General features: G+C 45.3%; 4 protein-coding genes across 5 annotated transcripts; 2 read left to right on the top strand and 2 right to left on the bottom strand.

Annotated features, from left to right (window-relative positions):
* Positions 1 to 68: 68 nt before the first annotated feature.
* On the bottom strand, positions 69 to 6,764 carry LOC139336832 (kelch-like protein 12). The gene is made up of 5 exons (XM_070971084.1): positions 6,348 to 6,764; positions 5,872 to 6,025; positions 5,600 to 5,678; positions 5,198 to 5,425; positions 69 to 5,039 (listed from the first exon to the last, which is right to left on the bottom strand). The coding sequence occupies exons 2-5, from the start codon at positions 6,023 to 6,025 to the stop codon at positions 3,542 to 3,544; spliced, it is 1,959 nt and encodes a 652-aa protein (XP_070827185.1). The 5' UTR covers positions 6,348 to 6,764; the 3' UTR covers positions 69 to 3,541.
* Positions 6,765 to 7,890: 1,126 nt separating this feature from the next.
* sars2 (seryl-tRNA synthetase 2, mitochondrial) lies at positions 7,891 to 14,542 on the top strand. Its single transcript, XM_070969887.1, has 16 exons — positions 7,891 to 8,175; positions 8,819 to 8,914; positions 9,037 to 9,066; positions 9,189 to 9,329; positions 9,828 to 9,882; positions 9,977 to 10,040; positions 10,244 to 10,349; positions 10,438 to 10,485; positions 10,636 to 10,744; positions 11,379 to 11,424; positions 11,510 to 11,597; positions 11,856 to 11,968; positions 12,142 to 12,235; positions 12,879 to 12,971; positions 13,063 to 13,128; positions 14,088 to 14,542. The coding sequence occupies exons 1-16, from the start codon at positions 7,900 to 7,902 to the stop codon at positions 14,226 to 14,228; spliced, it is 1,566 nt and encodes a 521-aa protein (XP_070825988.1). The 5' UTR covers positions 7,891 to 7,899; the 3' UTR covers positions 14,229 to 14,542.
* Positions 14,543 to 14,980: 438 nt separating this feature from the next.
* On the top strand, positions 14,981 to 21,981 carry LOC139336040 (DNA ligase 1-like). The gene is made up of 6 exons (XM_070969888.1): positions 14,981 to 15,266; positions 17,461 to 17,501; positions 17,615 to 17,681; positions 18,130 to 18,195; positions 18,413 to 19,401; positions 20,149 to 21,981. Exons 1-6 carry the CDS (start codon positions 15,221 to 15,223, stop codon positions 20,215 to 20,217), a joined length of 1,278 nt encoding a protein of 425 aa, XP_070825989.1. The 5' UTR covers positions 14,981 to 15,220; the 3' UTR covers positions 20,218 to 21,981.
* On the bottom strand, positions 21,746 to 26,477 carry LOC139336042 (inositol-tetrakisphosphate 1-kinase-like). 2 transcript variants are annotated; one of them, XM_070969890.1, is made up of 10 exons: positions 26,245 to 26,469; positions 25,850 to 25,874; positions 24,410 to 24,532; positions 24,154 to 24,271; positions 23,962 to 24,063; positions 23,590 to 23,669; positions 23,316 to 23,481; positions 22,983 to 23,050; positions 22,458 to 22,620; positions 21,746 to 22,385 (listed from the first exon to the last, which is right to left on the bottom strand). In XM_070969890.1, exons 1-10 carry the CDS (start codon positions 26,415 to 26,417, stop codon positions 22,234 to 22,236), a joined length of 1,170 nt encoding a protein of 389 aa, XP_070825991.1. In that variant the 5' UTR covers positions 26,418 to 26,469; the 3' UTR covers positions 21,746 to 22,233. The 2 variants fall into 2 exon arrangements, with proteins under 2 accessions (XP_070825991.1, XP_070825990.1); XM_070969889.1 differs by having other exon boundaries at positions 21,909 to 22,385; positions 23,590 to 23,630; positions 26,245 to 26,477.
* Between the last annotated feature and the right edge of the window lie 107 nt (positions 26,478 to 26,584).

The following is a 26,584-nucleotide window of genomic DNA, read 5'->3' as shown; positions in this document are numbered from 1 at the left end:
GTGTCCCCGCTGTGCAAACTGCTCCATCAAAACCTCTTGAAAAAAAAAAGTCAGGAGTAACAAACACATAAGCAAATAGTCCTTTAATCACTTGAGAGCACTGCTTTCATCAAAGACATCCATTTGCCTTTCAGTTCACAAACTTCATTAGATTGTATAAATGAGGGCAGCTTCACTTGTCTGAATGGACACAGTGTGTGGGTGTGCGTGTGCGCAGAGAGCTCGCACCTCGGCGCGGAAAGCATGCATGCGCACACAGTCATTTTTCACGTCATACAAGCCGTAAGCACACGCAGGAAACAGAGAAAACAAATCGATCCACACTGAAATGATTTTCACAGTGAAAATTCAGAGCATGTTGTTTGAAATGGGACATGAGTTTTTTTTTCTATAAACACAAACTGGAGCTCACGCTTCTTAACCAACTAAAATGACAAAAAACACATATATTCGTTGTGTGTCTGACTAGTGCATATACTACTGAAGCCGATTTTTGCTCCTCATCCTTTCAATGCATTTTTCCACACAGTTCATTCTCAACAGGTATGAATTCTTCAGATGAGCCCAAACATCTCAGCCGCCCCTCCATTAGTATTTTAACCACTGACCTGGCCCCAATCACCTTCTTTGAGCCAGCAGACGGGAGCAGAGGGCCAATTCCTCTAAGCCTGACTCACCCTGATGACACCACAGAGCTGCAGGCAGTGAAGTGACGACAGATCAATACGACACCACTGATCAAGAATCCCATCTTCAGGAGTTCGCGAGATCCTGGAGGATGTTTAAAAAAATATTGATTTTGTGTGCTAATTGCATACAGAGGACTAAAAGTATGCAATGCTTAACATACTAAGACTTCATTTGAAGATTAGCCATCACAGTGGTGGAACCGAGCGGTTAATTGGCAGCTGTGTCACTGAGCTCTGCTGCTTGCTAGAATTAACTTGACAGTGGCGTTAAACATCTGCTGCCGCTGGAGCTGGAGCTGGGAAACTAGGGAACTTCCACCATTCTGCTCTGGAGAGTGACTGAGTCACTGCAGCACTGTGGAAAGTTAAAGATGGGAGGAGGGTTCGGCTTTTTGAATTCCCCGTTTTAGGCCGTTTGTGTATTTACAGTATCTGAACTGTCAAAGTTGCATGTGAATGTTAATATCTGGCAGTAGCGAGTTCTCAGTGAGTTAACTCCCTGCTGCGTTTTCCAATTTGAAACCCATTCATGTTAATGTCATAGCAGTCTTTCAGAGATTTTCTTTGTATCTGACATTAAGCCTTCAGCTTCGTGGATTAGAGTGCCTCCATAATGGCAAAAATCCCAAGCATCCAACATGATTAACCGCAGATTCTGTGATGGCAGGAGTCCTAAACAATTCTAATATGACCTCAAGTTTATGTGTTCTGACTCTGTTTTTGGAATACGATAACAACATTGGTAGACTTCTGCCATTTTCAGTCACAGCTGCCAGCGTTTTTCATATGCACATATCTCCTGAAAAGTATCTGGGCTTGATCGATAAGAGAGGAAAAAAAGAAAGAAGGTCAAAGAAGACGTAGTGGCTTACAGCAAAACAAGGTGCTTACGTTTCTGGGCAAACTTTCTGACCTTTCAGAAAATCACAATTTAAGGATAAAGTTAGTTCAAAGCCCTCCGTCCCTGTCCCATCCAAGCACAGCTGCTCCTGTTTGACAGGTCTGTCTGAGCTTAGTGCCATCCTGTAGTACAGGAAGCCCGGACAGCGCAGTCAGAGCCAACGTTACCATTTCAAAACAACACAAACCTTTAAAATACATTTCAATAAATTAGGTGCAGTGCTAATGTGTTCAGACAATCCAAAAAAACCTCCACGCCAGACACATTCACAAGTCCTGTGGCTGGAGCAACTGAAGCGAAGAAGCAACTTCGACACGGCTGCTGGATCAAGTAAAGACAACTGTTCACCTGGCCTCCGCTCAGATTTAGGAAAGGTGCTGGACAGAGCGCTGGTCTCGACACAAGGATACTGTGTGTGACACTGGGGGACGCCCTCGTTCACTGACCTCCTGTCCATGTGCTTACAAACGCTCGCTGAAAAGGACAGTTCAAGTTTCTCTTTGCAGCTCAGATTGCAGATTAAACCACTCACTGTCATGGAAGATGGTGTTCAGGCTCTCATTTTGGACTTTTTGCATATGATCCAGCCCTATCTGCACACCTCCCCACCCACCATGTTCCACTTGTTTGAGGTGGGACCTTCAAAGGAGCATTTAAAAAAGGTGTAATTAACAAGTGAGCCGCTATGTTTGGGAACATTTGGAAGGAATTTGGTGATTAGTCTGATGTCTGCCATTGAGATGAGAGACCAGTACAGGCTTCAAGTGTTTCCTGTGATGTTCCAATTCAAGTTCTGCTGTGTCCTTACATTACTAGATTGCTTCATTTGGTCACCTGTCCACGGCTTCACATCCTCTTTAACATCTCTACAGAGAGTGAGGAAGGAAGTCGGCGAACGTGATTAAATGTAAACGATTAAAACTTTAAAACGCTGCCTCGACCTTCAGCATCTCTGCCTGAATCACGTCAGATAGACTTTCATCTGCAGTTATGGTCGTTTTTAACGATGAAGCCAGCAACTCCCATGATCCCACGCTCGCTCACAGCGTCGTCAAACTACGTCTTTTGTTTGCATTGTTTTCACTGGAGACCCCGAGCGGCATCATTGCAGTTTCAAAGGGCTTCAGAATCCTACATTAGTCACAGAAATAGGTTTAGACAAAGGAAGTGGAACATGGGGTGGTCAGAAATGTGCCCGTATCCTTGGGTCTAAACTTAATGTGCTAGGAAATTCACAGCTTTGAAATGTTTCCAAACAGCCTGAAAATATTACACCAGCAAAACACTGAAAAGAACATTACACTTTAGGAAAACAATTAAAAGGCCCTTTTCTCTCTCAGAGGACGTTCCTGCTCTCACAGACAGTGGAGGAGGTTTGCCTGATGAAATCCACTTTCTTTTCTCAAGATTCTGTTTGATTCTTCTTTTTTTGCTTCAAGTCTGTATTCTATCACTTATTTTGTCATGGAGAAAACGATCCCTTCATGTAGTGGATGGATAAAATTTCCACAGTTCAATAAGAAAATAAATGCAATGCACATCAATGACTTTGATGTAACGTGACATTATTTCTTATCAAACAGATCTTGTGCAGCCTCCATACGCAGCCCAAACACAAATTCTGCCTTTCTGTCTGTGTTTCTGCATGGTGGAAATCATAGGGCCCTAGATTGGGTTACATTCAGGTGCATGTTGCCTGACTTTGGACCGGTTTCTGGCTCCACTTACTCTCTACCTGTACATTTGACTATTCCTAATAAGAGCTGTTTGCATCCAGTCCATTCTAGGCCTACTCTGCAGCTGCACTCAGACTGTATAAAATGGTCTCTTCAGTCACTTCATCTCAACACCAACATTTCATAACGTCAAGTGAATTTAAACTCAGCCTGGAGCTCGTCTCCGTGTCTCATGAACGGCTGCCTCGACCTCGGTCGCGCTGGTCCCTATCGAGCTAGTCGGCTGCCTTCTTGCAGTTTTCTTTGGCTAGTCTAAGTCTGGACAGGATGTGTTTCTTAGGGAACTTTAACGTGGTGCACCCAAACTGGCTCACCCCTCCAGTGTCACCAGGCAGTTTCTCTCGTCTCTGCACCCAGCTGCGCCAGCCGGGCTTCCAGCAGTAAACACTGTCATAGAAGCGTGAGCCGTTCTCCCCACCCAACACATAAATCCTGCGTTTCCACCTGGCCACGCCGCCAGCGGCAATCCGTCGCGGCAGCCCAGGAAACACCACAGGGCTCGGGGCTCGGTCACTTCCGCCGCCTGCACCCCCCCGCTGCTCTGTGGTGACCATCACCCCTCCCCCAGTCACCTCCCTCTCAACTCCGGAGCCCCTGCCCTCTCTGAAAAACAACACACGCCCAGTGGCGTCTAAAGTCTCCAAGTTGGTGTAGTTTCCATCCAGGAACTTGGTGGTGTCCCTCATGTATCCCCCAATGGCGCAGACTCCTCCACGCACTGCTACTCCTCCGGCGAGGCAGGTGGCGCCAGAATCCAGAGCCACACGTGTCCAGCAGTCTGTTAGCGTGTGATAAATAAGCACCCCTGAGTGGACCACGGCCCGGTTCTGTTCAAGTGTGGTTCCCCCCAGAAGGTAAAGCCGTCCACGTAATGCTGCACAGGCGAAGGCGCGCAGAGGGAGTGGTAACCGAGGACCCGCAGCCCACTGAAGCGTACTCAGCTCTAAGGTCTCACTGGAATCCAGCAGAGCCGAGCGGTTACTACCACCCAAGGCATAGAGTGACTCTCCACAGCCCAGCAGGCCAAGCATAGCCCGGGGCTGGACCATCGAGGGCCGCTCTATCCAGCGGTCCAACACTGCATCATATTCATGGACGGCCGCAGACACAGAGCCTGTCCGCAGGATCCCCCCCGCTACAAACAGCCGGTCACCCACAGCCGTACAGCCAGGACTGACCAGTGAACCCAGCGCCGCTAACTTCTCCCACTTCCCTGTCCGAGGGTCAAAGCAGTCCACTGTGTAGTCTCTTGGAGCTAAATTCTCATCTTCCCGAGGTGTCAGGTCCACGCAGACGATCTTTTTCTCAAACATGCCCTCCCGCGGTCTCAGAGGCCCCCCGAGGCCCTCACCAGCTGCAGCAGGCCCCAGCTCCTGGCTCAGTCTTCGGCTTTCTTCTTGGGACAGCAGCCCCGGCCGCAGGTGGTGAAGCAGCGCTGGCATGTGGGCGTAACGATCCAACGGCTGGTGCTCTGCCCATCGGCGTGCCGCATCGTAAACCTCCGCCTCTGAGTCCACCCCGAGCCGGTCAGAGCTCAGGAGGCTGCCCAAAGTGCCGTGGTCCAGCAGGAGGAAGTCTTTCTGCCGGGCCACCCGGGGGAAGTGCTGAGCTACGAGTCGCAGGGAGGCACGCAGCAGCAGCTGGTCATGGTGAGAGCGAGCCAGAGAGTACATCCCCAGACAGTTATCCACTGAGAGGTGCTCAAAGAGAAATCTGGAGAGATAAGAGGCGAGGGGAGAGAATGACAGAGGGAAAGCGAGACAGAGGAAATAAGAGAGGGGGGTTTGTTATCTAAAGTAAAAACAGTCACCTGAACTGTAACGTCTGACGAATAAAGGCGATCATCTGTCACTTTTATACATCTGACGTACCTGGAGCACAGGTCTTGAAGGGGCATGACCTGAAGGCGGTTGGCAGCCACAAACAGATCCTCAGCTGTGTCCAGAGAGAGTCCCGCCTCACCGGTGTACACGAACTGGATGACGGTCTCCATGACAGACGGCGTCACTTCCTCCAGTCGGATCTCAGTGAGGCGGGACTCGACCAGGGGGCTGGTGAACATGGCCCGAAAGTACGGGCTCACGGCTGCCAAGAGGACTCTGAGGGACGCGAGATGGAAGATATGAAGTTTGTGTCTGTTTTCCTCTCTGATATCAAACAAAGGCCGCACAGCTTGCTACAAGTAAAAATATGAAACATTTGGCGGCTGTAGTTTAACATGCTCTCAATGTCATATCACTGTAAATCCAGTGTATGTTCTATGTCTGTCATACCTGTGACACATGAACTTCTTTCCCTCAACAAGTAGAGTCACATCGCACAGCTGCTGAGCATCCAGGAGCTGCTTCAGTCCTAAGAACCACAGCAGAAAGAGCAAGGAGACAGAGAGGAGAGGACGGCCGACACAGAGGGACGGATGAGTAAGAATCACAGCGAGCGGGACGGGCAGGAATAGAGACACAAAAGACAGGTAAACCTAAATGAGTCACACTCAGTGGCGCGCACTCCACCCTCTCCAGCCGCGCCGTTTTTTTTCCCGCCTCACCGTGCGTGATGTAGTCTCCCAGCGGCGTGGTGCTGTCATCGGGGAAGTCCTCTTCCTCTGAGTCGCTGTCCGACAGAGGCTCTCCTCCACCCCCGTCCCCGTCCTGCCACGGCTGGGGACGCCAGGTGACTGTGCCCCCCCGCACAGCATTCATCTGAGTGGACACAAACAGAGACTTACACACAGGCATGTGGGTTTTTTGACTTGAACCTTCGTGCATGCGGGGCCTATCTCTGCCACACAGGCTTATGTGTGATGGAGGCCTGAACAGACATGACCCAGATAACACTTAAAAAAATGTTGCTTTCTAGATAAAGTTCAAGACACAGAACAGTTTGAAGGTGAAGACATAGTTTAACAGTCCCTTGTTACAGCATGATTGCATTTTAGCAGAAGGATCAGACTGTCTTCATCATATTCTGTCCACACTAAAATAAGACACACAAAGCAGGCTGAGGGGCTGACTATCTTCTTACCTTTGCTCTTCTTCTCGTTTCCACCGTGAAGGCTGGTTGGATCTCACTCTCAGCAGGAATCGGTGAGGCAGCTCGGGGCAGGCTAGCCGTAAACCCAGGTACCCGGTTATTACCAGAGCCTTGGAGGGGCTAAACTCGCTCCCATCTGCGTGTCTTGCTCCTCCGGGCTCGGCTGAAAGGCTCGACGCGTCAGGCTCCTCGCTGCTCACCCGGCCCCGAAGGCAACATCGCCGCTCACCGACGGGCCACACTAGCTTTCAAAGGAGCGATCCTCCCGCTGCACCAAAGCTGCTCTTCGTGACGAACGGGAGTCCACCACGGCATTATTCACACACGTCCAGCTCGGTGCTAAGACACAGTGTAGTTTCCACAGCCTGCAGGAACCGGATTACCGCAACGTTAAACTTCCGCTCATCTGATTGGCTGATCTTTGGCTCGTGACGATTGTTTGGGTCGTTTTCTTCTTCTGGTGATGATGTGTCCGCGGCAGGCTCGACGTAGCAACGCCGTGTTGCTGCCCTCCACAGGTCTTCTTCTGCACATGAAATGCATCACCGCCAACCACCACATTGTAGCAGCTTCACAGTGGAAACTTTCCAGTGGGCCCCCAAAGTGACCCCACGCACCACATTATCCATCCAACAGCTCAGACCGATCTGTCTGAGTGGGTATAAATCTCTCCTTCAGTGTGGCATCTAGAGATGTCCGCAGTACTCAATAACCTTCATCTTAATAATGTGACTTCTCTTGTAATTCAACAAAACGAGGGCAATAAATGCCAAAAAAAAACTTGTCCAGCTCCATTGATTTCAATTCTCTTAACAGCTTCACCAAATGACAAACTCTCTTGTCTTAGATACTCATTACTTTTTACTTCCTTGCTTCTGTTGGGACGCTTCGTTGACCCCGATTTCCAGCAGCCCCCCTCTTCTTCTTCGTCTTCTTTGTACTTGTGCTGTGACTGCTCTGTTCGTATCCCCACTATCATCCTGACACGATAAGTATCCTCTTCCGCATTTTCTGAGTGGAATCGCTTGAATTACTCCCTCTGTACCTTTTTACTGTCAAGTCCTCCGGCGGCCTCGTTTTCAATTTCGCTCTCCGAATCCAGCGCCGATGTCATTTCCGCCGCTAGTTCGTTTTGTGTCATTGGAGACATAAAATAATTGACAATTATGTCACAACGGTCGCTTAAAATAGTAGCTGTACCTTTAGAATAACATTTTAAAGCAGCATATTCGTTCTATTTTGTCTCCAATTCCGAAATACTAATTTCCGCATTCATGCTGCATTCAATGTAGATATTAATGTTGGGATGCGTCAACAGTGCTCCCTGGTTCCATCAGCAAATGAAAAAGAAGAAACGCTAAGAAATGTGAATGGTCATTATTATAAGCATGTATTATACTTTCATATAAAAGATAGTATCCAAACATGAATTCAAGCGCATAACATTTGAAGTGCTTATAGAGAGGCAGACCAGGAGCCTGCACAACCAATTGTAGCAATTATTCCTATAGCCCCTGAATGCAACTTCAACCACAAGACAAACATGGCGACCTGCATGGGAATGGTCGTTAGAGCTGGAGGCACTGCACTGACTGTGTTAAAGCCGGTCGCCAGACAGTGTTCGAGGCAGAGGACAGGTCTGTTCATCCCGCAGCGCTTTTCACATGGAGCCCGGAGCAGTTTGTACGAGCATGTCCGTGAAGGTTACAGTGACAAGCCCGAGCTGGACATGAGAGCAGTGTGTGAGGAGACAGACAAAGTCATAGCAAATGTGGAGGACAGGAAAGGCGACCTGCAAGGGGACGATGTCAGGAAAATTGTAAGTGTTTCTTTATATCCTCATTCAGACCTGTGTGTGACATAGAACTTCATCTTGTGTCCAGCATATGTTTGTGAAGTTGGTCTCAAATGACGTAGACCCCCCCTCCAGACATGTATCAACACATGAAATCCTATTCTTTGATTTGATGATTGGCTCCAAATTACATGTGATGTCACAAAATCCTGTTTGTGAGCACGGGTCTGAAACTGAGGTTTAAGGTGTTCTCCAGCAGATGAGTGTGACAGCAGCAAAACTCTACACACACACACACACACACACACACACACACACACACACACACACACACACACACACACACACAGAGAGAGACATATCATCCTGCACACTGACGCTCAAACATCACAGTGAAGTAACAAAAAACCAAATGCTGTTTTGAGTGGGGGGGGTTAAACTCTCAAAGTGCACCTGTCCCACCAGCAGGTCACTGTTACAGCACTATGAACTGCTGAACATCGTTCATAAAAAGAGAACTTTAGTCTGAATTCCAGTCTAGATCATAAAAATTAAGCCTACGAGGAAGTGCCGGAAACTTAAATTTAATGACCTTTTCTGTTTCACACCTGCTGTTCTGCTTGTTTTTCAGCTGATCTCACTGAGTGCGTGTGTGTGCACATTTTAGGTATGTGTGTGGCAGGAGCTGCAGGCAGTGAGGACAGAAATCTCTGGACTGGAGAAGCAGAGGAGACTCGTCAGCGACACAATCAAAGAACTAGTGGTCAGTAAAGGTTGTTACAGCGCTGATCCCAGTCAGCAGCTTCATTTTCACTGAAGGTTTGCTCAATTATTCTGTCTAATTGGACTCTTTGTGTCGTTCTCTCCCACATTTGTGACGTAAAGAACAAGACAAACAAGAAAGCCCTCGCCAATGTAAGTTCAAATTTTGCACTTCCAAAACTCCTGACTTGAATCAGTCATTGGCTGCTTCCCTTTCATTGCACTAGTGAGTGGTAAATCAGATTTGGGATCAGCCTTTGTTGTTTATCATGCAGCTTCCAGAGTACACCGAGACTCTCCAGAGGGGTCGAGAGATCCGCAGCAGACTGAACCAGCTGTACCCCAAAGAGACTGAGCTGGAGCAGGAACACTATGGACGAGCGCTCAGACTGCCCAACACCACACACCCCGATGTGGTGAGGATACACGTGCGCATGCACACACACACACACACACACACACACACACACACACACACACACACACACACACAGGTTGTGATTTATCACTTGTGGGGACATTACATAGACTTACATTCATTTCCTGGAGCCTTACCCTAACCCTAACCATAACCATAACCACTATTTGCCTATTCCTAACCCTGTACCTAACATAACCTTACCTAACCCATAACCCTATCCTCAGTCTGCACCCTAAAATTTAATGATTTACATTAAGGGGACCTGCATTTTGTCCCCATAAGGCAGGTGAGTCCCCACAATGTGACTGTGTACACACACACACACACACACACACACACACACACACACACACACACACACACACACACACACACACACACACACACACACACACACACAAACGCTTTGACCAGGGCATCTGGGCAGAGATTTTCTGTGAAGCCTGTCCTTGAAGTGTGAAACTTTGCAAAGTTCCTCTTTTCCCCTTTTCAGCCAGTTGGAGATGAGAGCCAGGCGAGGGTGGTGGAGCTGGTTGGACAGAAACCAGGTGACTGATGTGATCTGTGCTGTCGTTGATCTGATCAGATCACTGATAATCTGAAGTGCTCTCACAGTGTGCCCCCTCTCTCGCTCTGCTGTAGAGTTTGACTTCAAGCCCAGAGGCCATGTAGAGCTCGGGGAGCAGCTGGGTCTCATCAGGCAGAGGTGAGGTTCTACATTTTGTTCAAAACTGAAAAAGAGGATGTTTTCTGTTTAGTCCACCTGCAGAGTGAAATTTTGAACAGCAACACGCCATTTTGTGTGAATGTAGTCAAACCATAATCTTTAATGTTTTGTCCAATATGAAGTCCACACTCATTGATATGCCTGGGGGTCATTGTACTCTGTTCCTCTGTCCTGGCCTGCAGACATCTGTCCCATGTCTCAGGCCACAGGTCCTACTACCTTAGGGGAGCCGGGGCCAGACTTCAGACTGCACTCCAAAACTTTGCCCTTGACACTTTGCAGCAACGGGTAAGCATGTGTCTGGAAATGTTAGATATAAAGTCTGCAACGTGAATATGGGAAAGCCAGACTTGAGTTTTCCTCTTGACTCCTGCAGGGCTTCATTCCCATGGTTGTACCCGACATGCTGAAGGGGGCAGTATTTGTGAGTAGCAGAGCTCTGTGGAGTCTATTCCTAACACATCTTATTTTACTCAGCTGTAGTAAATTTAATATCCAAAACGAGCCACACAACGTCCTGCTCTGCCTGACCTCTCCTCTCTTCTCTTCGTCACACTGTTTGATTCGCATCCAGGAGGGTTGTGGGATGCAGCCCAATGCCCATCGCTCTCAGGTCTATTCACTGGACCCGGCCCGCTTCCCAGACCTTAACCTGGCTGGGACAGGAGAGGTCGGAGTGGCAGGTGAAACTGTTTTTCAGCTCATCAGCCGCAGCTTTAGACCTATGTTTGAAGTGAGGCTCGTGTTTGAAGTATCTTGCTATCAGTCAGTGAATCAATCGTGCTGTTTCTTACTGGCGAGATTAGCTATTGTGCTTGGTGCTTATCCCTCCTGGTGTGTTGTTATGGTGATTTTAGCAACATGTGAACATCCAGTTTGGTTATGTCACACTCTTCAGTACATAGTTAATCATTCGTTGTGTGTGTTTTCCATTGGTACTTATGCTGATGTAGGACCACGCCTGCTGCCAGTTTCACCATGAACAGATTTGACTGATTAGTTGGATTACTGCTCTGCAGTGACCAGATTTCACACTGGACTCCTTCAGAATTATAATAAATGGATTTTGTTGCTGGATTTCTCTCGGTGAACCTAAATTCTACATTTGAATAATCGATTGTAAATCTTCAATCCGACTGCTAACATGAAATGTTCCCCATTTTCCAATAATCTTTGATATGCTGCAAATGTGCAATACATCAATATTTGATCTAATACGAGACTTTGAGCCTGATCATAAATCAGGAATGAGAACTGGAGGTATAAATCTGAAGTGTTTAGTAAGTAGTTAAGTGACGTGTCTTCTCTCCTCTGCAGGCTATTTCATGGATCATGCAGTAAACTGGAAGGACCTGCCTGTCAGGTTAGAAGTCCCCCCCCACTACTTTTCTGAAGATAGTTATACTAGAGTAATTAAAGATGACATTGTCTGTCCTCTCCTGCTGCAGGACAGTGTGCAGCAGCACCTGCTACAGAGCAGAGACAGACACCGGCAGAGAGACATGGGGCCTCTACAGAGTACATCACTTCAACAAGGTTACAAGGACAGCAGCATTATGTTAGGGGCGCAGGAGTGGCGTGGATGAATGCGTCTACAGAAAACACAATGTCCACTAGTCCACTGTTTCAAATGACATGTGCAGGACATTCACATTTGCACATGTGTATTGTGTATTTAAGTGTCTGTTTAGCGGTTAATAAGTGATTCCAAGTTATTTATGAAGATCAGAAATAAAAACCTAATCTGTAATTATGATAATGTGCATTGTAATAACTTTGTGTGTGTGTATCCAGGTAGAGATGTTTGGAGTGACAGCAGATGAGACAGGTGAAGAGAGCTCTCAGCTGCTGGAGGACTTTGTCTCTTTGCAGAAAGAGATTTTCTCTGCACTGGAACTTCACTACAGGTTAGTACACACACACACACACACACACACACACACACACACACACACACACACACACACACACACACACACACACACAGTCACAGTCCAAGTGGTCTTTTTCTTTTATACAACCCTGTTTTTAACGCTGTGTAAAACCTAAGTAAAAACAGAATGTGTGTGATTTCACTCAGAGTGCTGGACATGCCGACACAGGAACTGGGTCCTCCAGCACACAGGAAGTATGACATTGAAGCATGGATGCCTGGAAGGAACAGCTATGGAGAGGTCAGCCTCACTGCATCTCTGCTACACTTACCTTATTCAGCCATTATAAGTCAGATGCGTATGTAAAGACATTCATAGACGTTCAAAGACGTTTGTGATCATACATGCTGGGCCATTAGTGACTCCTTCCCTTCTCAGTTAGAGCTGTTCAAAGTCTCTTTGTGCCCATCGTTCCTCTAAACCTCTGACATTAATCTCAGTCAACATTTGAAGAAAGAAAAACAGACACAAAATGAGTCTTAATGTTTTAAAACCAAACAATTGCCGTCATTGGTCTAAAAGTCCATTTTTGATGTCATATATTTAATTCATTATCTCCTACATTAATAATAGCAAACAGAGTCGTCTGTGGCGTGCACACAGGAGCAGAGCATTGTTTGAGTAAAACTTAGCAATATGGACAGAAACGCTGAACATTTGGGCTCTGTTTGGCCACAAAAGGCTGCACAAGAAGGTCAGAGAAAAAACGGCTGCAGTATAAGTTCTGTTTAGACAAGAAGATGATGGTTAAGATGATGATGGTACTGCAGGTACTGTGAACATCAAACAAGTCTAATGGGGGGATGACTGCCTGACTCCACAGAGCCAGTCAGCTGTATTGTGCTGTGATTCTAATTGCAGTTGCTCTCTCTATATATATCAGATTTCCAGTGGATCCAACTGTACAGACTACCAAAGCAGACGCCTCAACATCCTGTATGAGAGAGAGGACGGCAGCCTGCAGTACGCCCACACGGTAAGACTGCAGATGAAGCAGACTGCTGTACATTCCTGTGGGTTTAGCTTCCAGCAGCACACCACCTCCATGATGGTTTTTTTCTCTCTAGGTGAATGCTACTGCATGTGCCATCCCCCGAACCATCATCGCTATCCTGGAGACTCACCAGACCAAAGTAAGACGCTTGTCCTTGAACTGTCCTCAAAAATGGCAAAATGGCTTAAATTGTCTTTAAAAGGTTGTGATGAGCAACAAAATTGTTGTCCAATTGTGATATGAGCCATTAAAGGCTTCACCACACCCCAGAATATGTTTTCTTCTGATGTCCCTACAATATCTGACAGCTGAAAAGGCTGCCGTCTTCAGAGAAGAGGTAAACAAATACATCATGTTGGGCTTGCAGTTCTATTTTTAAAGCATACATTCAGCTGACACAGACTGCAAAAAGATGAAAATCCCCAGACACCATAAAATCATATATCAGCAGCAAAAACACTGATGCAGATTCTTGGCTTTTAAAAACAAAGATTTAATGAAAATGTGTAAAAAAAAAAAAAAATGAAAATTGAAAATTTGCAGTTTGGTTTCCTCATTCTTTGTCTCCTCCAAACACCTCCAAACAAAACATTATCTTGTCCACCTTCCACCATGATCCATGTGTGTTTCCCTGCATGCACCTGTGTGCACAGGCAGGTGTTGTGTGGCTCCCCCTTGTGATTGTTGTCAGTCAAAACATTTTTGTAACAACTGACATGTATTTCACTGGAAATGCTGGAATAATGATTTAGATTTAATACGGCATTTTCCTCTATATTGCTGAACTATTTTACATCTTTCAAAGGCAGAGAAACTAACAAATAGCATTTGATTAATTGGCTCAGTTAAGGTGGAATGACTTTCATTCTGAAATAACCTGTACAATAATTCCCCACATTTCTTTGCTTTTAACTAATTTTAAGACTATTTTTATGTTCTTTAGGATTTGCTTAAGTTGGTAGAAACCCAGCTAATTCAGAAGTGTTCTTTTTAGAACATACCAGCTTTAACATGGCAGTGTTATAAATGATGCAAATGTTTCTTGCTCTGTCCTCTGTTGTCTCATCCCCCCTCCGTCCGTTCTCTCCATCTCCTCAGGAAGGAACAGTGCGCGTCCCTCGAGCCCTGCAGCCTTATTTGGGTCTAGAAGTGATCGAGAAGCCGAAGTTCACTCCGCTGAAATACATCGGACCCAACCAGCAAAGTCGACCGCCCAGGCCTGCTCCCAAAACCAGATGACACGAGTACAAGTGTAGTGCTGTAAAGCCAGCCTTCGCCTACCAGTTCTAGTTCAACACCACCAAGTCAGACAGGAAGTAGGCGTTTAATATGCCTCATGATGTTTCATACAAGCTGACTTTCAGAGTTGAGTTTGTGCATCTATGTTTTGAGGCCATGGCTCAGATCTTAACCTTTCAGTTTACTGTCACTGTAAATATACAGAATATATTTCATCAAATGCCACAAACTTGTGAACGTGAGCCTGAATGTGCTGTCAAAGCTCAGGAGGAGGACCATTAAAGAAATAACCAATAAAGATAAATGTCTCATGCATTGCTTACTTGTCTTGTTTTCCTCAGATGCAGTGCTGTTATATACATAGGTTCATGTTAGTGACAGTGACAGTGTGACCTTGAGGGGGGTCTGCAGATGGAGCACAGCTAGAAAATTGCTCCCAGAGGTGGCACACAGGAGTGTTAATGTGTGTTACATTACCAGCTGTTCCAAAGTATCAATAATTGATGTGCAAAAGTAATTAAGCAGCAGCTCTGGGAGGTGATGCTGTTTGCACGGACCTTGCAAATAAACCGAGAGCTGTTGTAATAATATTCACACTGGGCATATTGAGCAGGATTTTAATAGAGTGAAATTACAGAGAACTTTATTTATTTTGATGCAGCTACTTTGTGTCCCTCCAGGCCTCCAAACGGGCCGCGGACCCATCATTGAGAAACACTGATATTAACCTACCTGAGATTAAATCCTCAAACGTTTTCTTAACACACTGCAAGCAGTGTGCAGGACGACGGTCTGACATCTCTGGCACCTTAACAGGGTTTGGACTTTGATCTGGTCTCAGTCACCTGACACCACACACACACACACACACACACACACACACACACACACACACACACGGCTCCACCTCGCTCAGCTCGGCGGGTGTGTGAAGAGGACCCAGCCCGTTATTTCAAGGTTATCTCCTGCAGGAACCTCACCTCTCGGATCCTATGGGAATTTTGATAACCGCGGTTCTCCTTTGGGCTGCCGTCGGGGGTAAGCATCCATCACACTCCTTCCACAGCCACCGTGTGTGTGTGTATGTGTGTATCGGGCGCTCAGTGAGAGACGACGCTACAAAATGCGAGTGATAGCCCTCAGCAGGCACCGCCGGAGAGCAGCCCCATCACACACACTGCTGCCTCAGCTGTGGTCCCTGTTATTCTGTTTACCGGCATGAAAGAAGCAAACCAGAGCAAACTGCGTGCGATATAAAAATAATAATAATAATACTTTATGGAGCAGATCATCACTGCTAAAGCCTCACGGTTCACACTAATTGGCTAAACAAAAGCGTGGTTATATAATTTGTTATGCGCTCACCTTTCTGGTCCTGTCTGCTGTTATTGGCAGCAGCGGAGATGATTGACTGTCTACTGTCCTCATACAGGTCTCTTAAACAACACAGACAGAAATCGAGTCGTGCTGCACGGCGACACGCGCATGCTGCTCTGAAAACGTGTTTAATGAGTTAGAATAAGTGCGGAGAAGCAGCTCGAGAGGAGACATATGCGTGGACACCGGGAACATCAGTCTGCGGCGGTGAGACGCGCAGTGTTATGCGGTAACCTACATAGAGCAGGCTGGAAACTGTTTAGCTGTCGCAGTGTGTGAAGGCTGTGATTGTCAAACACCACCCTAATGACCACTAACTAAACATTTTCAAAGATGCGTATCACCGTAGAACCTGTAGGTAATATAATAATCCTACTGTACCACTAACTGTCACTGCGGCTCGACGTCAATCAAATGCCAAGAGGAGGGGTAATATCATTAGAAAGTCATTACTGCGCATCTCTCAGCCCCTACAGGCGTATATATGCCTGACATGTGGCTCTAATTTTCAGTCAAGGCAACATTTTGAGTTTGCCGAGTCATTTGGTCCATCAATAAACTGCACAGGTGCTTTGGATTTCTACATTTCTGACATGGATTTTGGTTTGCCGTGGCCTCATGGGCAAGCCAATCAAGCCAGAGCCAGTTCTCAGTGTTAATTATGAGACCCGGGTGTCCCAGCTTGTGCAAAGCACACACGCACCATCACATGGACCTGCGGAGATTTACAGGGCCAAACTGTGGGCAGCTCACGTGTCGGGGTTCATCAGTTCGCCAGTTAGTCCAACTGATCCTCATGTGTACTGATCTGGCTTTGTGCTGAGACCACAGAGTTTAAATCAAACTTACAGCTCCTGCATGTGTCGTGTAAGCTGAAGGGGCAGCTGAGCGTCAGTGCTGTGGTTCAGTCTGTATCATATTTACTGAGATGAATGATCTTAATTCAAATGTGTAGCTGGGTCACTGATCACTGTACATTGAATGTATCAACAAACATCTCAATAAAATGTCTAAAGCAAAGCTGGTGTGTTTGGTTGACATCAAACACACTTGAACACATCACACACAACAGGCTTGAAGTGAGAAGTGGACTGAATCATTCAGATCCTCTGAAATATGTTGAACTGGTAATAAGGAATTGTTTACATTTTCAACTCTATTTAGCCAAAATAATTAAAGCCAAAATATTAAAGGCTGATATTTACAGTAGATTCATGACCAAATGATGGTGCGATCATTGATCAACATCATATCTTGTGCCTCAACCAGTCCTTTCACCCAAATCCATAAGGCCACAGGCTACAGGCTGAATGTGGATTGTGATCTAACCTGACATTTAGACCCTTGTTAGATTCAGTGTATCTCTCTGAGAAAAGGTGCTGATGGCACTGCTTAGTGTGCCTTTAATGATCTGCTGGCAGGCAGGCAGGCAGCAGTGACTGATTTAGCCCCGGTGGGAAACTACCTGCGAGCTAAAGCCTCTCGGCATATCTGCATCCTGGAGAGAGGGAGAGGGAGAGAGAGAGAGAGGGAGAGGGAGAGAGAGAGAGAGAGGGAGAGGGAGAGAGAGGGAGAGGGAGAGGGAGAGGGAGAGGAGGTTAAGCTTCTTTGCTGTGTCCCTTTTCCAAGGGAACTGTGCTTACCTTAATGAGGGAACAGCTCCACCCACGCCCGTGCAGGACTAACCTTCACTCAGTAAACAAATGAGTTCATCTGTGCTGCTCTGTACCGTAGCGTGGTGCACTTTTTGCTGTTGCAGAAATGTTAAAATGCATTGTTTTGTTCTCCCATTCTCCCTCACTCTCCTTCTGTCTCCCTGCTCTCTCTGTATCTCCGTCCTTGTTTTGTGTCTCAGTGGGAAGCCGGCCAGTAACCTCACCCCTTAATGATGCAAAGGTCAGAAACAAGTCCTTTTTACCTCCCCTATCATTCAGCATAATATGAATCTATTTCAGTTACTGCACATGTAATTGTGTGTGTCTTTTTTTTTTTTTACAATGTGCCTCTAGGTTGAATGTATTATTGAGGAGACACTGAATGAAGATGGGTCACATGAGTGTGGCCCACAGCTAGCAGGTAACATCTCCAATCATCTGCTCATCAATACTCAAATAATGTTTTTTACTGTTTAGCACTGACTTAGTTTTCTCTTTTTTATATCATCATAACTTAAACATTTTGGGCTTTTGAACTGCTGGTAGGAAAGAACAATACATTTGGACATGAATTGCGATGGGTATTTTTCTGACATTTTATTAACTAAACATTAACATTTCTGTTTGATATCACATGAAACTATAAGATGAACTGCTATAATTCATCTACCACAGATAACTTTGTCTTTTGCTTTATTTGCTGAAATATAACTCAATTTTAGTGTGTGATGGGTGTTGTGACACATTTCTCTATCTGTGTAAAGACTTCCAGATCTCCACAGTCACATTTGTACGTCCTCTGTTGGTATTCTTTACTTTGTTTTTGCTGTGTTGTTGTTATGAAGTGTTTTGTCTCATATTTTTTGCAGAGGAACTTGATGAAGTACAAAGGCATCAGAGTCTGCTCAGGGAGCTGCAGAAGCTGGCTGTTGATGGTAAAAACAAACTCACTTTGACCGGCTTTGGTGTATTTTTAACACACTTTTCACTGCTAAACAACACAGACAAGTCTGTTTGGGTGTTTTTTTTTTTTTTTTTCTGGGAATTTAATGAATGTAAAATTCAGCTTTTTATTTAGATGTCTTCATCCATGCACATGCTCTCATGTTTTAACACCACATGGGACTGACTATTACAATCTGACTGTTGCAGAGAGAGAAAAGGAGCGTGAAAATGAGAGGGAGCGATACGAGTACAACCTGGCTGACGATGAGAGCGACTTCGAGCAGGGGGATGAGGAGGAGAAGGATGTGGTCAGCCCTGTAAAAAAGACTGAGGACAAGAAGAAAGACAAGACGGAGGAAGATGACACCAAGCAGAAGATGATGGAGGAGCCACGGATTGAAGACAGAGGCAGGGACAATGAAGAGGAGAGAGCCAAAGAGCTTGAGGAGCTGCTAGCTGAAGAGATCACTAAGAAAGGGAAGGAGGAGAAGAATGATGAAGAGCTCAAAGAACTGCTGAAGGAGCTGAAGAAGAAACGCTATGAGGCAGTGAAAGAGAGGGAGATCCAGAAAGGCTCCAGAGCAGAGCAGAAGGAAGAGGTGGATGAAAAGAAGGAAAAGGGCGTCAAAGAGAAGGAGGGAGAAACAGAGGAGGATATGGAGAAGCAGAGGATGGAGGAGAGGAGAAAGAACGAGGTGGAGCTGATGGTGGAGAAGGAGAAGGTGGAGAAGGAGCTCAAGGAGCTGCTGAAAGAGCAGGACAGCAAGAACAAACCGGAGCAGGAGAGGGAGAGGAAGGAGAAGCAGGAGGAGCTGGAAGAACTCGTCAGGAAGATGAAACGTGTGCAGGAGGAGGACGAGCAGGAGACGCAGGGCGGGAAGAAAGAGGATGGCGTGGGTGAAAGGACGGCAGGGGACAAGAGCGAGAAGAAGGAGGGCGAGGAAGAGAAGGCGCCCAAAGAGAAAGCAGAGAACGAAGTCAAGAGGAAGGAGGAGGCAGTGGAGGTGAAGGAGCCGCAGCAGAAGCGAGTGATGGAGAAAGCCAGTGATGAAGCCACGCAGCAATTTGAGCGGGAAAGGTACAAGGATGAGGAAGAGGAGGGCGACGAAGATGAGGATGAATTCGTCAGAGAGGACGAGGAGGGCCAGGAGGAGGAAGACGATGAGGAGGGTGACGCCGAAGATGATGAAGGGGAGGTAAGTTGATGCAAATGATACATGACTGTGTATGAGTGTTTATTAACACAGCCCCCACATTACATTCTAATTATTATTATTATTATTATTATTATTATTACTCTCCTGAATGATCATTGAATTATTACTGGAATACCACAGGCATTGTGTGTCTCTATGATCTTCTACAGAGAATATAGGCTACAATATAGTAGAGAATTAAGTATTTATAGTATATTTTAGAGAATATTCCAGAGCCAAAATGACACTGACAGACGGGCAGGACTGAGAGAAAGTGGTGCACTTGCAAATTCGTGTCCTACTTCAGCACCATGGACAGCACCATGGATTCATCAATACACAGCACAGCTAAGCGACTGATATTTCAGAGCCGTGGTCGGGGTCATGGATTCTAACATGCACAAACATCAGACAGATAAAGGATCAATGAGTCAGGCCGACTAGACTAACAAATTGAACTAAACAAGCCCTCTGCCCCTGCACTCTCTGCATCTAGAGGAGTTGGGGGGGGGGGTCATTTTGGCAACAAGGCGGCTGACATTTATAATAATGATTATGATAATAATAATCTTGTTTAATATTTACCACGTAGTTAGAAATGTATTTGCAGTGTTATTCATGTCCATGTGCCTCCCTCTCCCTACCAGCAGACTCCCTGTACGTTTCATTAGCAGGCTGTGATCTAAAGCATTAACGTGTTGTGTATTCCTGCGTCACACAGTGTGTTCTCATTTTGCCTGTCCACAGGAGCTGCTGGAGATTGAAGCAGAGTTGCGCAAAGTGGCTGCAGAGTTGAGGGAGCTTCGCAGAGGATAAGACACACACAGACACACACACACTCACAAGCGGCAGACTGACTGACAAAACCCTTTGTTGCATTCACAGTCACACAGTCAGCTCGCACATTTTCCATTTAACAGCCTTCAAATCCCCACAGCACTCAGAGAAATGTCTTCAGATGTGAATCTGTAAATGGACATTAGTAGAAACTAGACCTACTGTTGTTTCATTGCTGCTTTTAGATTGCCTGGAAAAGGCTGCCACCGATTCCTCGATGCTCATTTGAATGCGTTGAGGAAAAAGAGACGCGGTTTTCTAGCGAATCTGAAAGATTGTTGTGTCCGTGTCCACTCGTGTCCCTGTCTCAGTACCTGTGAATGCTGTTTGTAAGGTAGACAGGTGATTTCACTTCAGTTGTAAACTGCCATGGATGTAAAACATTCAGAACTTTTATTCAAATGTTATTTTGGACTGCACGTTGCCAACTACACAAACGCCACCATGTTTCAAATCTGACTCATCAATACTGGCAGGCAGTGCTTCTTTTCTCTGAGGGTTTCATCCGTGTTGGTGTGTTCTCAGTGGGAACAACAGTTTCCCCACTATAAGTAATATGTGTATTTCAATATATATTTTGTGCAATAATTGATAACTATGTGTAAGCTGTTCCTGCTGTTCTGACTGTTAACGATATGCATTACTGATATTTCTGCACAGGAGTAAGTCATTATTTCCTCTTCGTTTCTTTGACGATAAAGTAGAAACAAGGATTGTGTTTCATTTGGCTCTCGCACTGTTAAAACCAGACTGTTTGTGGCGAACCAGGGTGACATGAACAAAACACAGAGGAAGTTGATTAGCGCTGAAACTCAGCGTGTCAAGTTTGTCTTGAATGTTGTTAGTGTGTGACAACAGTATGTGATGTACTTAGAGCTTACAAGGTCTAAAAGTGTCACTTCAGGTTCTCAGCCAGCTTTGCACTCTTATCTTAACAAGCCAAGGAGGAGTCGAGGGAAGAGGGAGACACTAAAGCCATTTTGTCGTCTTTTGGTAACACTGATAAATGCTCAGTAGTTTTACATCATAGTTTTCATGGCTGTCATGGCACTTGTGTAAATATCAGATATCTTTAAGCCAAGGTCATAGGAAATATAAAGCAACAGCGCCCCCAAGAGGACACTGGGTAGAAATGCACACAGTGCAGGATTAACAGGGTTACCATTGGAGGCCCACTTACTGCAATAACACAATGTAGACTACAGCACACAAGAATGCAATAATTAGCCAAATAATGAATTATTTCATGTATTTCAATATTTATTCAAAATGCATCATATGGTACTCATATAGCAGATATATTCTCTCTTTTTCTACACAGCCAAGATTTACAATACATTTATGTATTTGAACACTGGTGAAGCAGCTGGTCAACTTGTGTAAACACGTCGTAATAACACACATGATCGCTCAACACTGAGGAGCTCAGTCCTGTCTATTCCAAAGATGAGATGTTTGTTCACTTGAGGATGAAAAAAAAAAAAATGTACTGTAGTTTTTTTTTTTTCTATAGAAGTGCAAAATATTTCCACAAAATGTATCTTATAAACCAGCAAGAAAGATGTGGGAAGTGTCGGTGGGGGCTGACATAAGGGCATAGAAGACATTTCAAACAACAGGTGGAAAAAATTATAACAAAAACACCATTTGTAATATTACTGGCCAATCAGAGTGCTGTATTTTGTGCCTGCTGTATCTTCTTCTATGCTACCTGTTAATCAATAAACGGAAAGTGTATTCAGACATTATGTGTCTTCTGTTTGGTTTGTCGACTTGTAAACAGATCAGTGACTTAACAGCACATCATTATTAGTGTGATTTACAGGAGATGCAGTTTCAGATCAAGTTACATCGTAGAAATAAATAACTGAAGCAAAGTCTTGAAAACAGCTGAGCTCAGCCCCAACAGAACAGTGAAAAAGCTGGTGCCAATGACTTTATTTGTCCTAGGAAGGTGATGAAACAGAACAAACCGTGATCTCCTCCCGAGGTGACTCAATGACCAGTTGTTGCAGCAGATGGACCACCTGTAGGCTGCGCTGACTCACGAGAGCCAGTAGCTTCGGGGCCAGCAGAAGTCTGTTTGTCCAACACTGACTCAATGTGGCTGAGCAGAGAGGAGAAAAACTGAGGCACTCCCTCGTAGCCTGGTGGAGAGAAGAGTGCATCAGAACATCACTGCGTCTGTGTCTGTATGTGAGTGTGTACAGCTGCAGTACCTGGGAAGATGTTGATGTCGATAACGGTAAGGGTGTGCGTGTGTATGTTGATAATGACGTCCACGCCGAACAGGGCCATGCCAAGCTGGACTCTGAGCTCTCTGACGAGGGCAGCCATGGCTTCGGAGCTGGGAGGAGGCAGGAAGGGCATCTGCTCATCCAGCTTGCAGAACAGGAGGAGAAAGGAGATTTTTAGGGTGGATTTCAACCCAGTCTGGTGCCAAATGGGCGAGGGTCTACCTGTAAATTGAAATTTAACTGTGTAGAAGCCGTATGTGCATCTTACACATATATTAGCCTTTAAGTTAGGACATCACATGCTATCAAAGTCAGAAAATCTGGGGCAAGTTAAAATAATACACACATACAATGTGTGTATTTCACTCCTGACTTCATCTAAATGAATTCAGACAATCTATGCAAGACATTTTCTCACACAGAAGATTATTAGTTTGATGCATACAGTAGTATAACATTGGTATGATGTTTGTTTGTTTAACGTGTGATGCCACTTGTACTGCTTACTGATGTGAGATCAGAGCTTGACTCCGGCTTGGACACCTGATGGCTGTTGAAGAAGATGGTCTTCCGGTCTGAAGGCAGAGAGAAATCCCAATTGCAGTGGAAACAGGGAACAAACAGAGCAAAGAAAATCAAGGTAGCATAACATAGGAAGAGGCAAGACACAGCAGGACAATGTATGACAGCAAAGGAAAGGAAAAAAATGGCAAAAATAGAACAGGAAAGGACAAGGCGAGCAAGGAAAAGGAAAAAAGGGAACGGACAAGAGGGAAGGAGAAGAGAGAAGGTAAGGGATGGAACAGAAATATCATTTTTGTCGATCTAGTGCAGACTGACCACAAGGACCAGAGGGGAAGTTCTTGAGTGAGGGTCTCTCTACGCAGAAGTGTCTGTCTCCTACAACAAACACCTTGTGCAGAACAGCCCCGTGGTTGACGAAGCTCTGGAGCACACAGGGAGGATGGATCTCAGCCAGACTCCCTGCACTGAAGATCAGAGACATCTGCACAGATATTGTACGGACAGTAAATGAACACGGAGCAAATAAACAGCTGTGAATAAACAAAACAAACATGACTGCATAAGCACAATTTTCAAGCAAGCCACTCACCTCATGGGAAAGTGAGCCATGGGCCACTCTAGTTTTACAAACTGGGGTCAACAGAGAAAAAGAGGAAGGGTTTGTGGGTTCTGTCATATTTCATGAGGAAGCAAAAAGGAAACAAGGATAGTTGAATTCAGAAGTGAGAGATCCAGGACAACCTGAGAAACTTTTGGAGGGTTAACTGACCACAAACCTACTCCCAAATCATCTGACCAATACCGTCCATTTAAATTTTTAAATGCAGCAGATGAGCTTTTAGGCTTCGTTTACAAGCACAAGTAACCAAGTTGTAGTTACTTTAAAGTGAATTTAAACATGCTTAACTTATGAAATTGAAGACACAAGAATTAAATAGAGATAGACAGAGACTGAACTGACTGAGAGGAAAGCTTAGGCCCTGGGCCAACACAGCCTGTTGAATGGATGACAGGTCACTGACACTGTGGACCTCGAGGTAAGGAGGACTGCAGATATGCCAGTCTGTGGGACAAAACATAGGAGGGGCAGGTGTAATATTTACAAGAATATAAGAAGAATAACTACAGAACACACAATGAAGCTGCAGTTCACCTCGGAGTGAATTGTGCAGCTTGGACATGATCTGATAAGAGGCAAAGCGGTCTAGTAGCTGAGTCATAGCAGGCAGGGGGTCCAGAAGAACTGTAGTAGGATGAGCAGACACATAGCTCTGTAATGTAAAACACAGAAGGAGAAGTTATTCTCATTATTATTATTTCCTCTTAAAAAAGGCTGACTCGTCCAGCAGCACAAACATTATTATTTAGGACAGATGCCAAAAGGCAGCTCTTTTTCAACGCAGTCTTACTTGGAAGTTGGCGAGGAGCTGCTGCGATTGGCTGTCGTGCTCGGCCTCCACGATGACATCAGAGAGCTTGTGAATGATGACATCAAAGGGTCCCTGAGGTACCAGTGGCTGAGCGAGGTCAATCTGACAGAGGAAAAACAGTGTGATGTCCCATGGAGTGGAGCTGTCTCTTTATTTTGCTTATCTTTGGGAATGTATGCAAATGGAATTATAATATTAAATATGCTGTATTATATTTAGTATGTCTGCACTGGAGGGCAAGTGAAGGGTGATGTACTTATTTTAAGTGGTACACTAAGGATGAAGATTGTCTCTCACATGTTTCCTTACCAATTGGACACTGGAGACTTTGAATGGGTCACCAATCTGGAAATCATCCAATATCACCAGTAATGTTTTAAAATAGTAAACCATCTCTTGTTTACAGCAAAATGTACTGTCATGACATGAAAAATGTTATGGAATATTAATTTAAATAACCCCTTTATGCAATTTCTATTTATTAAAAAACAAAACAAAACAAAAACTGTTTTCTGTCTTTCATTTCAGTTTAAGTTTCCATGGCAATATTTAAAAAATGTGTCACCCAAAAAGGCTTTGAGAGGAAATGCCCTAAATGATCCCATGACCTCAGACATTTGTAACATCTTTATGTTGTTTGTGTCCTGCGGCACAGGCTGTCTTTCATTCAACTGAATTATGATGGGGGGGTTTATTTTTAAAACTTTAGACCTCAGTTTAAGTTTTAGACATCAGTCCTCTTTGAATAGCAGCAGGTTGAGGTTGAACTGTGAACCCAGCGTGAGACAAAATGAAATGCAGCATAGAAGCTGATCGAGGCTACTTACGATGTCTGAAATGATCTCATTTCCTGGCTGTAACTTGAATCTTTTTTCATATCTGTGCATACTTCCTATGGTCTATACTGTCTATGTCATGCTCCTGTGCAGATATTCACATGCAGTGAAATGTCAGAGCAGTTACAATCAGGCAGCCATTGTTCCTCTGTCCTGCTACATGCAGACTGTAGGAGGGGGCTGCAGGTGGCTGTGACATGGATTACTAAAGTTGTGGACATCTGTGCGTGACACATGTGTGTCTGTGGGTGCACCCAAACTGCCATCACTACTGTTATGCTTTAATTTCTTAACCTGTAAGAATAAAATGACAACATGCTGTATGTTACAGCATTTACACAAAGAATGTCCCAGACATACACCCATCTTCACACACACACACACACACACACACACACACACACACACACACACACACACACACACACACACACACACACACACACAGTGTTAACAGTTACAGGTTGAAGACATGGCAAATCCTCTTCCTCATTTTCATCACACACTTGGCACTTCTTCATTCCGTTATTAGAAATCTTTAAGATTATATTGATTGCAGATTTATGTGATGAAAAACACTTACCTCCACCACTTCCACTCCGTGGCCTCTGCAGGGAAAATACAGAGAGGTTTTGTAGTCTAAAGGTGATGATTACACAGGAGTCATATGATGTCAAACAGGCAATGAAGAAAGCTTCTCATGTAGCAGGAAAGCCTCATATTGACAGATTTCCACTGCTGTTGATAAAGAACTGGATAACTGTGCACACTAGATTATAGTGTGGGGGTGTCACCTGTTATTACAATGGTCGTTATGACACATTCCCAAACTGAGATTATCTGTATTGCATTAAAATGAAATGAAATCAATATATTCCTCATTTACTCAAGGGCTCCCATGTCTGCCAAGGCTCCCAACTAAGGCAACCCCACCGATCACAAAATTATTAAAAACTCATAATATCGGCACCAACTTACGCACAGAAATCTGCAAAAGCGTCCAGGTTCATCCTCCTGCGTTTCTTATCGCTGAGGCAGAAGCCAACCCTGCGGTCTGACATTTGGCTGTGAGTGCGGGGTCCTCCGGCAGCCGAGGGACAGCAGACACACACACGCGCGTGCTCTTCCCCATTCATCCCTCCCCCCAACATTTCTGATGACAAGCCAGTGACTGCCCCTCTGCCTTGTACGCAGCCTGCGTCCGGAGTCATGATAACTTTTTCAGCACAGGTGAGGTGAACAAAAAGGGAGGTGTGTGTGTGTGTGTGTGTGTGTGTGTGTGTGTGTGTGTGTGTGTGTGTGGTGGGGGGGCAGTCTA

This window comes from Chaetodon trifascialis, chromosome 9, assembly GCF_039877785.1.
Source record: "Chaetodon trifascialis isolate fChaTrf1 chromosome 9, fChaTrf1.hap1, whole genome shotgun sequence".
Classification (NCBI taxonomy): Eukaryota; Metazoa; Chordata; class Actinopteri; order Chaetodontiformes; family Chaetodontidae; genus Chaetodon; species Chaetodon trifascialis.
Note: the sequence above shows the minus strand (reverse complement) of the source record. Positions and strands in the feature narration are given on the sequence as shown.